General features: G+C 56.9%; 1 protein-coding gene across 5 annotated transcripts; it reads left to right on the top strand.

The window, feature by feature from the left end:
• Positions 1–8,676: 8,676 nt before the first annotated feature.
• On the top strand, positions 8,677–15,156 carry LOC135326738 (uncharacterized). Of its 5 annotated transcripts, none has more exons than XR_010386992.1 (4): positions 8,677–10,579; positions 10,698–10,893; positions 11,295–14,145; positions 14,933–15,156. XR_010386992.1 is itself a non-coding variant. In XM_064504511.1 (3 exons), the coding sequence occupies exon 3, from the start codon at positions 11,715–11,717 to the stop codon at positions 12,624–12,626; it is 912 nt and encodes a 303-aa protein (XP_064360581.1). In that variant the 5' UTR covers positions 8,677–10,579; positions 10,698–10,769; positions 11,295–11,714; the 3' UTR covers positions 12,627–14,146. The 5 variants fall into 5 exon arrangements, 2 of the variants coding, with proteins under 2 accessions (XP_064360581.1, XP_064360580.1); XR_010386991.1 differs by lacking the exon at positions 14,933–15,156 and having other exon boundaries at positions 11,295–13,763; positions 13,870–14,146; XR_010386993.1 differs by lacking the exon at positions 14,933–15,156 and having other exon boundaries at positions 8,682–10,579; positions 11,295–11,378; positions 13,870–14,146.
• Positions 15,157–15,466: the final 310 nt, after the last annotated feature.

The raw sequence follows: 15,466 nt of genomic DNA, 5'->3' as shown, positions 1-15,466 counted from the left end.
AGGGCAGAAGTGCAGGCAGGCGGGATCAGGCATTTTCCTCTCAGCTCTCCAAGCTGAATCCTGGCCCTGAAGGAAAAAGCACTGGGGGGAGGCTACTCGGACACCTGCCACGTCGAGGGCAGGGGCAGGAGCTGACCCTTCCCCGACGGACGGACGGACGGACAGACGCTGGTGCGGCGGTGACTCTTTGGATATCGTAGGTAAGGGGAGGCACGCTGGTGCCGAGCTCCAGGGCGGTTTGCCTGAACACGATGCCTGAGGCAGGAGGTTATGCATTGTGTCCGGGGCTGGGAGCTGGTCCCCGAGTCCCATGTACTTGGGAGTGCCTGCGCTTGCCAGGGAGCCCGGTGCTGTTCCCAGAGCTGCGGGGAATTTCCCTTGCGTTGCCTGGACCCTCGGGGCTCTTGGGGGTGTTTCCCCTCATCGCGAGGGCTGCCAGAGCCCCTCCAGGGCTGCGTGAGGTCCCCGAACCGCTCCCGGATTTGCTTTTGGCACTCCGCAGTGTCGCTCGTGTGCCTGGGGCAGCCTGCAGGCGCCATCCTGTCAGCCGCGTTGAGCCCTGCGGCGTGCCTGGTGACCCCTCTGGTGTGCGCCAAGGCCCTTCCTCTGTATTTTGGTCTGCCCCAGAGCCCTGCACTTGCCCTCTGATGCCCTCAGGACCCCTCAGTTCACATTCTGGGTTGCCCCCGAGCCCTCTGCGCGCCTTTCGGTGCGCCCCGTGGCCCCGTGTGTGTTTTGCGGCACGCCGCAGAGGTCTCTGTTTAGCTTTTTCTCCTGTCCTGGAGTTTTCTGGGTGCTTCTGGGTGTGCCCCAGGGCCCTCCTTTTGGTGCCCCCCGAGTCACTCTGTTTGCTCTATCGTTGTTCTTTTTTTTTTTTTTTTTTTCTTGACTTGTGTTGCACCCAGAGCTCTCGATTTGTTCTCTTGTGCTCCGCATACTCCCCTTTCCGCACTCTACACCCCAGGCAGGGCTCTCCCTTCAGCTCTCAGCAAGCTGCTGTCAGGAGAGTGGGGGTGCCTCTGCTGCCCTGGCAGCCCCAGCTGTCCCTGAAGGGGCTGATGGCCAGGCCCCCTGCCCAGTTCCTGCAGGCCCACAGCTGCGGGCCCTGGGGCTGGGATGAATGCCAGGGGGAGCTGGGTGGCAGGACAGGCCCCAGGTGGGGCTGATGGCAAGGGCAGGCCCACATTTGGGGGCTGGGGCCGCAGTTGGGGGGAGCTGGCGCTGGGGCAGGAGCTGGGCAGCGGAGCTGGGCAGCGGAGCTGCCACGGAGCACGGCCCTTTGGGCCCAGCCCGGCGGCCGCCCCGCGGAGGAGGTGAGCGGGGCCGGGGGAGGCGCGCTGCAGGCTGCGGGTCCCGCATGTGCCGGGGGTCCCGGCGGCTGGGAGCGTCCCGGGGCCACGGAGGCGGGGGGAGGAAGGGGGTGCGCCGGGGCTGTGGTGCGGTTTACTGCGCGGTCGGAGGAGCGCGGGGGGGGGGGGGGGTCTCCTGTGTCAGCTCGGGAGCGTGTCGGGGAGCGGGGGGAGGAGGGTCGTGGAGGGGCGGGGGCAGTGTCGGAGCTGAGGCGGGGCCGGTCGCGGGGGTGTCGGGGGAGCCCCGGGCCGGTGGTGGGGCCGGCGGGGCCGCGCTCGGGGCTCTGCGGCCGTTTCCGGGGGGACAGGGGGGAAGGGGAAGGGGGGCGGGACGGAAAGGAACGGAATGTGCCGAGGGTCAAAGGTGCCCCAGCGCTGCGGGTGGGGGGCGGGCGTTGGGGGGCGGGACTGCGGGGAGCCGTAGCTTTCGGCGCGGCATGCCGGGAGCAGTAGTCTTCCGGCACTGGGCTTCCGGTGGGGCCTGTTTGTTCTGAGCGCGGCATGCTGGGAGCGGTAGTCTTCCGGCACTGGGCTTCCGGGCCGCCCTTTTCGCGTGCACGGTATGCTGGGAGGTGTAGTCTTCTCAGGCGGGGCTACTGGGTGACCATGCTGCGCCTCTCGAGGTGGCCCCGCGGGGGGGGGGGCGGCGGCGGCAGGTCCCTGCCAGCGGGGTTCCCAGCAGGCGGCCGCGTGGCAGGCCAGGAGCTGTAGTGCCCGCTGGGTCTGTTCCTTACTGGACATGTGTCACTCACGCCTGAGTCCCCACAGGTCACGGGGGACAGTGGAATGCCCCTGTTTTTCCCCGGTACAGGGCAGGAAGTGTTTTCCATCTCCGATGGTGTTGCAAGACAACCTTGGAAGCTCAGAAAGAGTGTTCCTGCTGTTTAAACTAGGCAGATGAGGAGAACACCCCCCCCCCCCCCAATTTCCTGGGAGGAAATAATTCTTTAATCAAGGCCATGCTAGAAGTGCTAAAGCCTTAAAGAAATAGTAAATCAAAATGTTTTGTTTTCTATGTAGACGTTGCCGATTTAGCAAAGGAATTCGAGGTATCCCCGAACTGAACTGTCCTCATTATAATACAAGAAAATCACGCCCATAGGTCAGAAAGACCTGTGCCCGGGTGAAGACCCCTCCCCTGAGCATGCGTAGTTTTAAAATGGTGTGTAAGCAATATTAGAATTGTATGTAAATCACTAACCAACCGGTGTAAGAGGGAAAGTTGCAAACCTTGCAACTTGTATAAATGCTACTTGGAAAGCCGGGGCGGGGGGGAGGGGGGGAAGTTGCGCTTGATTTGTGGGGAAAACACCGAGCAGCCAGGCTTGCACAACTCTGAAATAAATAAGCAAATGTCTCTCCTGAGCGTGTCATTATTGGCTTAGTGCACAGCGGGCAACGAATCCGCTTTTCGGACAGCAGCGTGACCAGGCGCAGGGTTGTCCCCGGGGGCTGGGGCTGTCCCTCTTGGAAATGGGGAGGGCGGGAAGAGTAGGAGGGGTGCTGCGGGCTCCTGGGGGTCGTAGCTTTGCTCAGGATTGGGGCCGGTTAGGCAGCTGCTGGGAGGAGTGGCGGTGCTGGGAGGGCACGGTGCGGAGCTGTCCTGCTGTGCAGCGCAAGGGAAAGTCGACCAGCACCGTTGCTGTCCGAGGACCCTGGAACAGCCCGAGAGACCCTGGAACAGCCACCCCACGGACACCGTGTCACTGCCTCGCAAGGCCACCGCATGCAGGTACGTTTGACTACATCCGGCAGAAGAAATGTAAGCCGAAGGATCAGGGCAAATAGCTGCTTGTCTAGGTTTGTTACCTAGCGACGCACTGGCAAAGCTTTTTATGAACACCCGTACTCGATCGAGTGCGTATTCATTCTGTGAATATTAATTACTGCCAGACCGCGTACGTCACTGATGCTTTAAAGCAAGTCCGTGGCGCTGGGGTAGCACGTGTAGTGGAGGCTAAATGCAATAATACCTCGTTTTGATGTTGTTCTCTTATACGAAAGCACTTGGAGCAGATTAAGACATTTCTCGTCCTATTTTGTTTATTGAGTGGGCCCTGATACTGGGGAGAAGCTGCCGTGAAGCAGACCTAGTAGTCAGCTTCCTTAGAGAAGGCGTCTTGTCCTGTATTTGAGGGCTTCCGGTACGTTTTGACAGACAGTAGTGAGTGACGGGTTTCCTTTGGACCCCCCGGGGAGCAGAAAGTTCTGCCGGGAAGGCAAAATGTTTCTTGCGGCTGGGTTGGAAGAAGCTGGCTGCTGATGCAAGGCAGTGACAATTCTGGGGAGTCGCGGGAAGTTTTGAAAAGACGGTCGTTCCCTTTGCTAGAAGGCTATGCACTTCGGTTCCTAATAGCTGTAGTAATGAAGCCAGGTAAGCGTTCGGGAGGAGCCCAAGCCGTTTTTGTCTAGCGAGTATTTTGCAAGGGGGGCAGGAAAGCGCTGCGCCCTGCTCCTTGCTGCCCTCGCGTGTCTGAAAGGCGGCACTGCACGCGGGAGGGGGGGGGCGCGCATGCGCATTGCGTTCCGGCGCGCTCACGGCTGCCCTCGCGTGTCGACAAGGCAGCACTGCAGCCGCCGGCGGCCACCGCTGCGTACGGAGACCGTTGCGGGCAGCCGGCGCACACGTGCGCGCTGCCGGTCGCCGTGTTGGCCGCTACTCTGCGCTCTCTCGGGGACGGGTAAGCGCAGGGGCCGCGCTCGTGCCCCCTGCCCGGTGCTCACGGACCGGGAGCGCTTTTCCCGAGAGGGCTTTTCCTTCTCGGTGCTTCCTGGGGGCGCGGGGACGGGCAGTGCCGTCTCGGAGCTGCTCCGCGGCGCTCTCTCCCCGGGGCAGCCCCAGCGCCTGCTCGCTGATGCCCGCCGCTCTCTCGGGCGCGGGCAGAGCAGCCTCGGGGCGCTCGCTGCTCGGCCTGAGCGCCGGGGTGGCGCGGCGGGCTGCGGTTGGCGCGCGGGAGCCGGCCGGCTGCAGCGCGGCGCTGCGACCACGCGAGGGTGGGGCCATTGCGGGTCTGGGCTGCCTCGCGCTCCGCTCCCCCCGCCCCTCGCGCTCCCCCCGCCCCTCGCGCTCCCCCCGCCCCTCGCGCTCCCCCCGCCCCTCGCGCTCCCCCCGCCCCTCTCTCGCGGTCCTGGGCCGCGCACGCGCGGTGCGGCGGCGCGAGCCCTGGGCGGCCGGCGCACGCGCGGTGCGGCGGCGCGAGCCCTGGGCGGCCGGCGCACGCGCGGTGCGGCGGCGCGAGCCCTGGGCGGCCGGCGCACGCGCGGTGCGGCGGCGCGAGCCCTGGGCGGCCGGCGCACGCGCGGTGCGGCGGCGCGAGCCCTGGGCGGCCGGCGCACGCGCGGTGCGGCGGCGCGAGCCCTGGGCGGCCGGCGCACGCGCGGTGCGGCGGCGGGCAAGATGGCGGCGAGCAGGGCGGGTGTTTTGGCTGGACGGCGGCGGGCGAGGGCAGAGGCGGGCTGGAGTCGAGCATGTGGGGGCCGCGGTGAGGCGAGGTGAGGCGAGCGTGTGCCTTCGGGTGGCCGCGGGTGTCGGGCTGTGTCCTGCCAGCCGGGGCCGTCGCTGCGTGGAGGCGGCGGGGCGGGGGGGGGAGTCGGGCCGGGGTCCGCGCCGCGCCGCGCCGCGCCGGGTCTGCCGGAGCGCGGCTCTGACTCTCCCTTTTGCGTGTGTCGCCTGTAGGGCCCCGGTTCCTCCCCAGCGCGGGCCGGGGCGTGCGCTCGCCCCTGCGGACGCAGCCTGGAGGAGTGTGTGTGGGGTGCCTGCGCGGGGGTCTGGATGTCTCTAGCAGCGGCACGGCAGCCTGATGCCTCCTCCCGTCTGGGACGCGGGGTCCTTGGGGAGTTCCCTGCTGCCTCCTCTGGCGTTCTCTGCGAGCTCATAGATCCCTCCACCTCCTCTCCCCCCCCCCCCCCCGCCCCGCTCCCCTGTCTGGTGGGGTGGGAGACCGGTGGCTGCTCCCGCCGAGCTGAGAGCCACGTAGGGCACCCCTATGTGCTCACTACGCATCTGGGATGGCACCCCTGCCCTGAGGGCCCCGCAGAGTCCCACCCTTCCTGCAACCAGCCCCCCCAGAGCCATTAAACCACCCACAAATCCTGCCCCAACACCCCCACAGGCCCCAAAACGCCTCCGAGCCCTGCCGCAATGTTGTCACTGACTCCAGACCTTCCCCTGCACTCTGTGCAAGGCCCCAAACATTCCTCAAACTGCTGCCAGACCCAGTCCCCGCAGCAGTGAGGCGTTCTAACAAAGATGGGGTGCGATGTGCGTCTCCGCCTCGACTCAGTCCCGCTTTAGAGAAACAGGAAGTTACAGCACTTCCTGGTGAAGAGTGTTGACGGGTGAATGTGCGGATGACAAAGAGACTTCTCTCTCTTTTCTTCTGAGCCGCCTCTCAGAAGCCTCTGTGTGTGCACGATGTGGCTGATCTGGGATAATCGTGCTGTGCGCAGTGCTTAAGGAGAACATTGCCCTAAAATGGAGGGCTAAGGAATAGCCTAAAAAACCTAAAAGGCTCGGGAAGAGCAAAAGAGAACACCGATGGGCTCTGGGAAGCCCCAGTGATGCTAGCGAAAACAGCGTGGCTTTTAGGCACCTCCTCAGAGCAGCAGCAATGTCTCGCTCCAGCCTATGGGACAATGGGGACTCTTAATTACCGCCTTGAATTACCACAAGTGTTGCAAAAGCAGAAGGGACTAGGGAGCATGCAGAGCAGGTTATGGACTATATGTCAAGTTTAAACAAGCAACAAGCCCCTCTGCAAACAGAAACAGGTTTAGCCCTAAGTAATAGACGAAGGTAGCTGTGAGTAACGTGAAGCGAAGCGGTGACGTCAGTCACCCCGAAAGCCTCGGAGAAGCGGTCTGAAAATCTGGTACCCTCGCGGCCTCGGCAGTCTTTTTGGTTTGTTTGGCAAGGTAGCCCACCGAAGGGGGACATCTCGAAGAGAAGCAGCAAGACCTGGGGATCCGGTGGTTCATTTTGGTCGTCGCCTGTGAGGCCAGCATGCAAGAGTAAGAGGAAGCTAGGAGCAGTCTCAAAAAGGTAATAGGTTTGAAAGGGAGACACGCAAATCGAGGGCTGTCGTTCCTCCACGTAGTTAAAGACCGAGAGAGTTGTGGGTTAAGCGCATGCATACGAGGGTTTGCGAACAGTAACAATAACACTGAAGCGGAATAAAAATAAGGTTTCGTGGAAGATGGCGTTAGGAAGGTATTAGGCGACGTGCCCGCCTGCCTAATAACCTAGCCCTAATTGCTGTGTGTAACGTTTCCAGACTGTTTACCCTGCAACGTATGGTGCAAAGTGCCGTATTAAGACCTTTCCCTTAAGGAAAAGAAGAAGGAAAAAAAGAAAAAAAAGGGGGAAAAAGAAAACAGGGTAAAGAGAAAAAGATCATGCATAAACCTAAGCGTTTCACTGGAAGTAAAACGCGAGTTTATCGCTTCCTTACAGAGATGGAACCAAGGACAGCAAATGCTGACGAGGAGAAGAGACGGACGAGCGTTTGCTTGTGGTTAATACCGAAGGGACGGGATGAAACAAGGAAGCCAGAATGCAGCGGCCCCTTGATATCACCAGGAACTGCTACAGGAGGAGGCGTTCTGGCACGGGTAACTAGGGTAAGTATCGCTGATGACCGTTAGCAGTTATTTCGGCCTCCCCGAGGCAGCGCTGAGGACTGAGTAACCCGTTCCTGCCCTGTGGCTGCTGTTCCCTGTATCTGCCTTAGCTTTGCTTTGGCTGTTTCTCTTTTGTTTTGTTATCGTACGCGCAGCTACGGAAAGGAATAGATGTCATACTTACTTTTTTAGATTAATTGCCACGGCTGAAGTTGAAGAGACCAAGAAACGTAAGCCCCGAAGGGGCACATCTTGAAGAGAGGGGGCTAGACCTAGCGATCCAGTTGTTCGTTTTGGTCGTCGCCTGTGAGGCCAGCGTGCAAGAGTAAGAGGAAGCTAGGAGCAGTCTCAAAAAGGTAATAGGTCTGAAAGGGAGACAGGCAAATCGAGGGCTGTCGTTCCTCCACGTAGTTAAAGACCGAGAGAGTTGTGGGTTAAGCGCATGCATACGAGGGTTTGCGAACAGTAACAATAACACTGAAGCGGAATAAAAATAAGGTTTCGTGGAAGATGGCGTTAGGAAGGTATTAGGCGACGTGCCCGCCTGCCTAATAACCTAGCCCTAATTGCTGTGTGTAACGTTTCCAGACCGTTTACCCTGCAACGTATGGTGCAAAGTGCCGTATTAAGACCTTTCCCTTAAGGAAAAGAAGAAGGAAAAAAAGAAAAAAAGGGGGAAAAAGAAAACAGGGTAAAGAGAAAAAGATCATGCATAAACCTAAGCGTTTCACTGGAAGTAAAACGCGAGTTTATCGCTTCCTTACAGAGATGGAACCAAGGACAGCAAATGCTGACGAGGAGAAGAGACGGACGAGCGTTTGCTTGCGGTTAATACCGAAGGGACGGGATGAAACAAGGAAGCCAGAATGCAGCGGCCCCTCGATATCACCAGGAACTGCTACAGGAGGAGGCGTTCTGGCACGGGTAACTAGGGTAAGTATCGCTAATGACTGTTAGCAGTTATTTCGGCCTCCCCGAGGCAGCGCTGAGGACTGAGTAACCCGTTCCTGCCCTGTGGCTGCTGTTCCCTGTATCTGCCTTAGCTTTGCTTTGGCTGTTTCTCTTTTGTTTTGTTATCGTACACGCAGCTACGGAAAGGAATAGATGTCATACTTACTTTTTTAGATTAATTGCCACGGCTGAAGTTGAAGAGACCAAGAAACGTAAGCCCCGAAGGGGCACATCTTGAAGAGAGGGGGCTAGACCTAGCGATGCAGTTGTTCGTTTTGGTCGTCGCCTGTGAGGCCAGCATGCAAGAGTAAGAGGAAGCTAGGAGCAGTCTCAAAAAGGTAATAGGTCTGAAAGGGAGACAGGCAAATCGAGGGCTGTCGTTCCTCCACGTAGTTAAAGACCGAGAGAGTTGTGGGTTAAGCGCATGCATACGAGGGTTTGCGAACAGTAACAATAACACTGAAGCGGAATAAAAATAAGGTTTCGTGGAAGATGGCGTTAGGAAGGTATTAGGCGACGTGCCCGCCTGCCTAATAACCTAGCCCTAATTGCTGTGTGTAACGTTTCCAGACCGTTTACCCTGCAACGTATGGTGCAAAGTGCCGTATTAAGACCTTTCCCTTAAGGAAAAGAAGAAGGAAAAAAAGAAAAAAAAGGGGGAAAAAGAAAACAGGGTAAAGAGAAAAAGATCATGCATAAACCTAAGCGTTTCACTGGAAGTAAAACGCGAGTTTATCGCTTCCTTACAGAGATGGAACCAAGGACAGCAAATGCTGACGAGGAGAAGAGACGGACGAGCGTTTGCTTGCGGTTAATACCGAAGGGACGGGATGAAACAAGGAAGCCAGAATGCAGCGGCCCCTTGATATCACCAGGAACTGCTACAGGAGGAGGCGTTCTGGCACGGGTAACTAGGGTAAGTATCGCTAATGACCGTTAGCAGTTATTTCGGCCTCCCCGAGGCAGCGCTGAGGACTGAGTAACCCGTTCCTGCCCTGTGGCTGCTGTTCCCTGTATCTGCCTTAGCTTTGCTTTGGCTGTTTGTATTTTGCGTTGTTACTGCACGCGCGTACGTGGAAAGGGAAAGACAGAACGAATGCTCTCTTAGATTAATTGCCACGGCTGAGGTTGAAGAGAGTAAAAAACGTGAGCAAGCTGAAGTAATAGAATCCAAGGGAGCCAAGTGAAAGCTGTCTTCCTCTGCCAGAAAAAGGGAAAGCCCGTTCCTCCTGGCAAGGAAGGAGCGCCATTAATAGCGATCCGAATAATAGATCGCCAGCGTATAACGGAAGGTCTGTATGCATTATGAGAAGTGCTGTGCGTACATGTGTCTCCATGTGTGTGACTTTACGTGCCTGTGAAGCGTCATGCTTCACGAGCTGCGAGACAGCAAATTATTATCTTGGGGGAGTGGTGGTCAAGTGACCAGAGCTACTGAAGAGGAAGGGAGCGAGAGAAGGGTCTGAAGTGTAAAACTGAGAGATCGATTTCAGGAAGGCTCAATCAGCGCAAGCCCCGGGTTAGTTACCTGGCAATGGTATTTGGGGAGACGGGATGACAGTAGATAGGTTGAAGCCTCATGGAATTAAGGCTCCTTCTCACCAGTTCCCGCTTAGAGCAATTGTAGGAGGATTTAGTTTCCTCCAGCAGCATTAAGGTGGCTTTGCCGGTGTCAGCAGACCACGGTGGAAAGTACTGGGAGGGAGTCGGAAAGGGAGCTGGGATGAGGAACGTGACTCTGCTTTCACTGAACTGGAAGAAGTGGCTATAAAACCTCCTGCCCTCAAATTCCCAGGACAAGGAAAGCCTTTTTCGGTAATGCTTTCCACATCTGCTGACTGCGTGGGAGCAGCACCACTAGAAAACGGCAGTAAAGGAAAGCGGGTGCCGGTCGCCTCACCTTTACGTCCCCTTTGGGGGTGGAACAAAAAGTCTCTGGCTGTGAGAAAGACTGTTCAGCAGCGATGTGGGCTGTAACCGTCTTTGAGACTTTTAGCTTTGATCGCGCAGGGGCCATCCAATCTATTCAGTTCTCTCTAAAGTAATCACGTCAGGGAAATGAAGAGACAGCGGAGTATCATCTATCCGAGTGGCGCAGTGGGCGCTGATCTTAACGAGCGGGGGCAGGGGGGCAGTTGCTGTGCAAGTGTTACAAGCAGCGGCTCTTCTTGTGCGCGTCTGAATTGACTGAGGGGCAGAGCACGGTTGCGCCAAAAACGCGGACGCAGGAGGTTTCCGAGAGGTTGATCTCTAGCGGCTACTTAGTCTGACTTCCCTTTCGCGGCAAGCCCGACTGTCTTCATAGCTCTCAGAACAGGGGTTAGGGGAAGCGGTACTTGTGGCTTGCGTATTCTTGTTTACCTTGCTTGAGTGTGTATATTGGATCCACTTTTGTGCTTATAAACAACTTTGGATTCTTATGATTTTCTGCAGAGCTTTGATCTTTTTCTTTTTTTCTTTTTCTTCTTGGTTTGTTTTTTTTTTTTTTTTGCTTTGCTCCCTCCCTGATGGATTTTACTACGCCTCCGTCAACGAGCCCTGGCTGGCAAAGTTGCTGTGTCCCAGCGGAGACTCTTAGGCGAGATGGAGGAGTTCAGATCCGCAGCCTGCCAGAAGAACGTCGCCCAGGAGGGGTTGCTAGCCTCGAGCTATAGGCGCTGGTGCGTGTGGCTCGTTGTGTCAGACGCGAAGGGGTTTTCTTTGGCTGCGGAAATTTTAGCTTGCCTTTACACCCTGTAGCAGTAGTATTTTTGTTTTGATAAACTGTGTTAATCGTAGGCGTTCAGGACCTCGGGGAACGACTGTGTGCTGCCGTGAAGAACTACAGGCTACCACCGCTCTCGGACCTTTGTAAGTTATCACGCGTCGAGAGCTTCCAGGAGAATTCAAATGCCAGCAGAAAGGTTCTCCGCCCGGTCCCGACGAGGAGGCTTCGGCCACAGGAAGGTCGGCAGCGTCCTTACCGGACTCGCGGGTAATAAGCCGCGATGCATGGACCGGCAAAGGAGGGGGGGATAGCGACTGGTAGCCCAGAGTCTTCAGTAAGACAGAGTCTTACTGTTGCTAGCTGGGCCACGAGGTCTGTGCGAAGCCTCGCCTGTCTGTTTGGAGCTCTGTTTTGGTCTGTTTACCTGGAATGACCAGTGACGCCTAAAATAAGAATTTTCGTGGCTAGATGGGTCAGCTGTGACCGCACCCGTCTTTGCCTTGCTTCGCTGCCTAGCAGCAACTTGGGATGCCAGAGTAAAAACTGCCGCAGTGCTTAAGGGAGGCTCTGCATTTGCCCAGGTTAGGGAGCCATCATTAAAGCTTTGGGGGAAGAAAGCTCTAAAAGGAGAATCTCCCAGTGACCTTGGTGGCTTGATTCACTTGCAGGATGCTGTTCTGAGGGCCAGCAACTCGAAGGGATGCAGCTCGGCCCTTTTTGTTGACTTTGGTGATGCTGTTTTGAGGAAGCATGTAAGTACAGAAGGGGTCTGGGAGGGTTTTCAAACAAGACGGGAAAGAGCAAGGAAGATTTGAGAGCGTGGAAAAACTAGGTGCCGCGGGTACTGAAGTTGTTACGGGCTGAGGGCGTTTGGTGTTGAGCATCTGAGAGGGGCTAATGCACGAGGAATGGTAAAATGCTGTGACTGAACGCGAGGTTCCTCCCCGGCCTGGGCCCGTGTGTGCACCCTCGCTCCCACAGACACCCCGGAGCCGTAGGGAAACGGGTGAGCAGGCCCACGAGCGGACTTTGGGCACAGCGGTGCGCAGAGAGCGCTGCGGGCTCAGCCGGTGGGGTGGAGTCGGAGCATGGCGAGCCAGGCTGTCGGGATCCATCCGGTTCCGCTCCCTGCCCCTCTGTCCAGCGCTCCATCCTTCTCTTTCTTTCCCCGTGGCTCTGTCCAGTGCCCCATCCCTTTGTTTAGCTACTCGTTCCTCTGCCCAGCTCCCCCATCCCTCTTGTACTCTTTCCATCTCTGTGACAATATCTGCGTCCATCTAACTGGCTCTCTATCGCTCTATCCAGCTCTTCATCGTCCTCTTCCTCTTCCTATCCCAGTACCTGCCCGCTGTCCTTCCGTGCGGCTCCCCATCCGTCTGCCGCTCTCGTCTGCCTTTCTGCCTGTACTTCTCTTTGCCTTCCCAGCCCTCTGTCCACCCCTCCAGCCATCTCTCTCTATTTCCATCCCTCTGCTCAGCTCCTCATCCATCTATTTGCCTCCCTATCCCTCTTTTCCCCTGTTTTGTCCCATCTCTCTGTCTGAATTGCCCTCCCTCTTTTTCTCTCTCCACCTTTCTGGCCAGCTCTTCGTCGTTCTCGTCCTCTTCCCATCGCTCCTACTGGCTCCCTGTCCCTCTCTTCCTGTCCCCGTTCCTCTCTCCGGTTCTCCCCCCTTCTCTGTTGCTCCCTTGCCGTTCCTCTGGCCGTCTCGCCTTCCCCATTTTTCTCTCTTCTGCTCCCCGGTCCTCTGTGCAGCCCTCCCTCCATCTGTGTGGCCCTCTGTCCCTCTCTTTCTCTTCCTTTGTCCAGTGCCCAGACCCTGGGGCCGGCTCTCTGTCCCTCTCTTTCTTTCTCCCTCCATCCATCTGCCAAGCTCTCTGCCCCTCTTTTCTTTTGTTCTCCCCCCTGTCCCCGCGTCCAGGTGGAGGTCTGTCGTTCCTTTGCGTTTTGTCTGGTGCGGCGGGTGGCGAGAGGTGGTCGGCGCTCGGCAGAGATGGTGATCGGCAGCGCCCGGAGGGTGTCGTCGGTCGGTCTGGTTCGGGTCACGTCGGACACCTCCGCGGGGACTCTGCCCGCGGAGGCGCGGGGCTGTGGCTGTGCAGTGGGGGAGCGCTAGCGGGCTAGAGATGCCGTGGGGTACGCGGCAGGCAGCGAAGAGGCTCCTGGGGAAGGTGTCACGGAGGCAGAGAGCAGCAGAGGCTCCGAGACCTTGGGCGTTAGGACAGGCGCTCGCGGTAGGGCGGTCTGGAGCTGCTGCTGCTGTCTGTCCTACTCGTCAGCGCGGTCTGCAGTTACTGCCTCTTGTCTGCCTGCGCGCAGCCAGGGCTGTCACGTGGTGCAGCTTGAGTTGTGATTGCGATGCTGGCATCGAGCCCACTTTTCTGTCAGGTCTGCCTTTATGCAAAGTGGTGTCTTCCCTATGTCTACAGCTCAACCCATGTTGTTGATTTAGTGCTTCCTGAGGGGATATGCTGTGCTGTCAACACGCACACCCACCCCACCCCTGCCATCGCTTCCTGATGAATGCAGTCATTTACATAGCTTCTGGCTTGTTTCTTTCCTTGGAACTCCTTTCTCTTTGCTGTTCTGGTCCCTCCAAACAATTTCTGTTTCTAGCATTATTAGTGTTGGGCCCTAAACCTTCTAGACCTTCCTTCTTTGAAGTCCAGAGGTTCCAGTATTGTTTGTACTTTGAGAGTAAAGGTCCTTCACAACTCATGTCTTAAGTATGCAACTGCCTTACCTGGGATTTTCGTTTTCGCAAGTTACTGTTTCTTTCAGGAGCCAGCTACAACAGTAACTTTGCTATAGCAGAGAAATGGGGTTACATGTGTATGAGCAACAGCACCGTAGTACACAGCAAAGCCATAATCTACAGTACTGGTAGCACAAGTCAGTTTCCCATCAGCTCCATCTCTCCAGGGTTTGGAGGTTTTGGAGGCCTTACTTTTTATCCTGCCTTGGCTGGACGGTGCTTTCTGAGAGTGTCCATCAGAGGCAGAGTTTCCCTGCGGAGGACCATCTAGCAAAGGCTGGAGGCGGCCGGGTGCCTGAGCGAGCCTGCCTGTCCGTGAGAGCTGCTGTGACATCTTTGTGATGAAATGGAGCCAGAGAGGGTGACTGAAGCAGCACGGAGGGTCAGTCATAACTGTGGGAACAATTACGGGCCTTGGACTAGGGAGTAGTTCTAGGAGGGCTGTGCAGTTGCCCGGCCTCTAACTAACTGCTCTGGCCTCTTTGCAGGTGCCGAAGCCCAGTCGGGCAGTCGAAGGAGCCTTGTCACAGCTGGGAGCTCTGCGGAGATGCGCGGCTGGCCATGGAGAGTGAGCTCTGACTTGCAGCGTGGACACAGCTAAGTCCTGGGCTGCATCATATGTGAGCAGTGCTGGGAGGTGCGAGGTGATTGTTCCCTAGGTGGTCACTGGTGTCACTGGCTGTGGATGTTTGCCCATGGAGCTGAGAGGACCAAAAATATTAATTGTCTGACCCGGAGATGAATTAGTGCTTGCAGTGCTTCAGGTAGGTTCAGTGCAAGTGCAGCCTAGTGCAGTCCTGTGGAGTGATTCTTGCACATGCTCACATTTGAATGGTGGCTAAAACCAAGCCTCTAAACAGCAGCTGTAACGTGATTCTGGTGCATGTCTTCCCGTTCTGCTGTGCTTCTAGAGGAAGGGAAAACTTCTTAAGCTGTGGGCAAAACTCCTTGCCTTCTCTTTACTGTTTTCATGCGTATGGGTGCTTTGGTGTTTGTTGCTTAAAGCTGAGGGTTTGGAATTTTTCACTTAAGGTTTATTGTTTAGTTTGTTGTTGAGGGTCTCTCACTCCGGAGTTACAGTTTATTCCTTTCTTTTGTGGGGCTCAGTCTTTATCAGTCAGGGTTTACAGTTTGCTCGTTTAGTGATCAGGGCACAGAATTTAAAATCCAACCTTAGCCATAAATTTTAAAGTCTCGGCAACTATTAGGGTTCCAAGACCTGCAGTTAGTGTTCAGGGCTTATGACTTACTGATAAAGGAAAAGGGCTAAATCCTTAGATAAACTGTAAGCCCTGAAGCCTAAGCAGCAGGCTGCAAACCCTTCTTTGGGCTTTGTAACCTTCCCCTGTACCCAGCGTTCAGCTCTGCACACCGACCTGCGCTCTGGATTTGATATGGCGCAGGCCCATCACACGGAGACTGGCAATGTGACGGGTGAGCTGAGAGTTGTGGAAGTGTCTTGCAGGGCTCTAGCCTGGGGTAGGGCAGAAGTGCAGACAGGCAAGATCAGGCATTTTCCTCTCATCTCTGAGATGAATCCTATGCCTGAAGGAAAAAGCAGAGGAGTAGGCTGTCAGCTACTCGGACACCTGCCACATCAAGGGCAGCAGCAGGAGATGACCCTTCCCTGATGGATGGATGGACGCTGGTGTAGTGATGACTCTTCAGGCATCACAGGTAAGGGGAAGCATGCTGACACTGAGCTCCATGGCAGACTTGCTTCCAGCTATTGTTTCTGCGCAGTAAAACAATAAACAGTTGCTTTATTCTTTGCACTCATCTCTGTGGTTCCTGCTGTTGGTTTGCCTGAAGATGATGCCCAGGGGAGGAGATTACACATTGTGTCCGGGGCTGGGAGCTGGTCCCCGAGTCCCTTGTACTTTGGAGTGCCTGCGCTTCCCAGGGAACCCAGTGCTGTTGACAGAGCTGTGGGGAATTTCCCTTGCATTGCCTGGGCTCTTGGGGGTGTTTCCCATCATTGTGGGGGCACCCAGGGCCCCTGCAGGGCTGTGTGAGGTCCCCAGACTGCTTCTGGATTTGCTTTCAGCACTCCCCAGTGTCCCTTGTGGGTCTGGTGCCAGGGCC

This window comes from Dromaius novaehollandiae, unplaced genomic scaffold, assembly GCF_036370855.1.
Source record: "Dromaius novaehollandiae isolate bDroNov1 unplaced genomic scaffold, bDroNov1.hap1 HAP1_SCAFFOLD_104, whole genome shotgun sequence".
In the NCBI taxonomy this organism is placed as follows: Eukaryota; Metazoa; Chordata; class Aves; order Casuariiformes; family Dromaiidae; genus Dromaius; species Dromaius novaehollandiae.
This window is presented reverse-complemented; position numbering and strand designations above follow the sequence as displayed.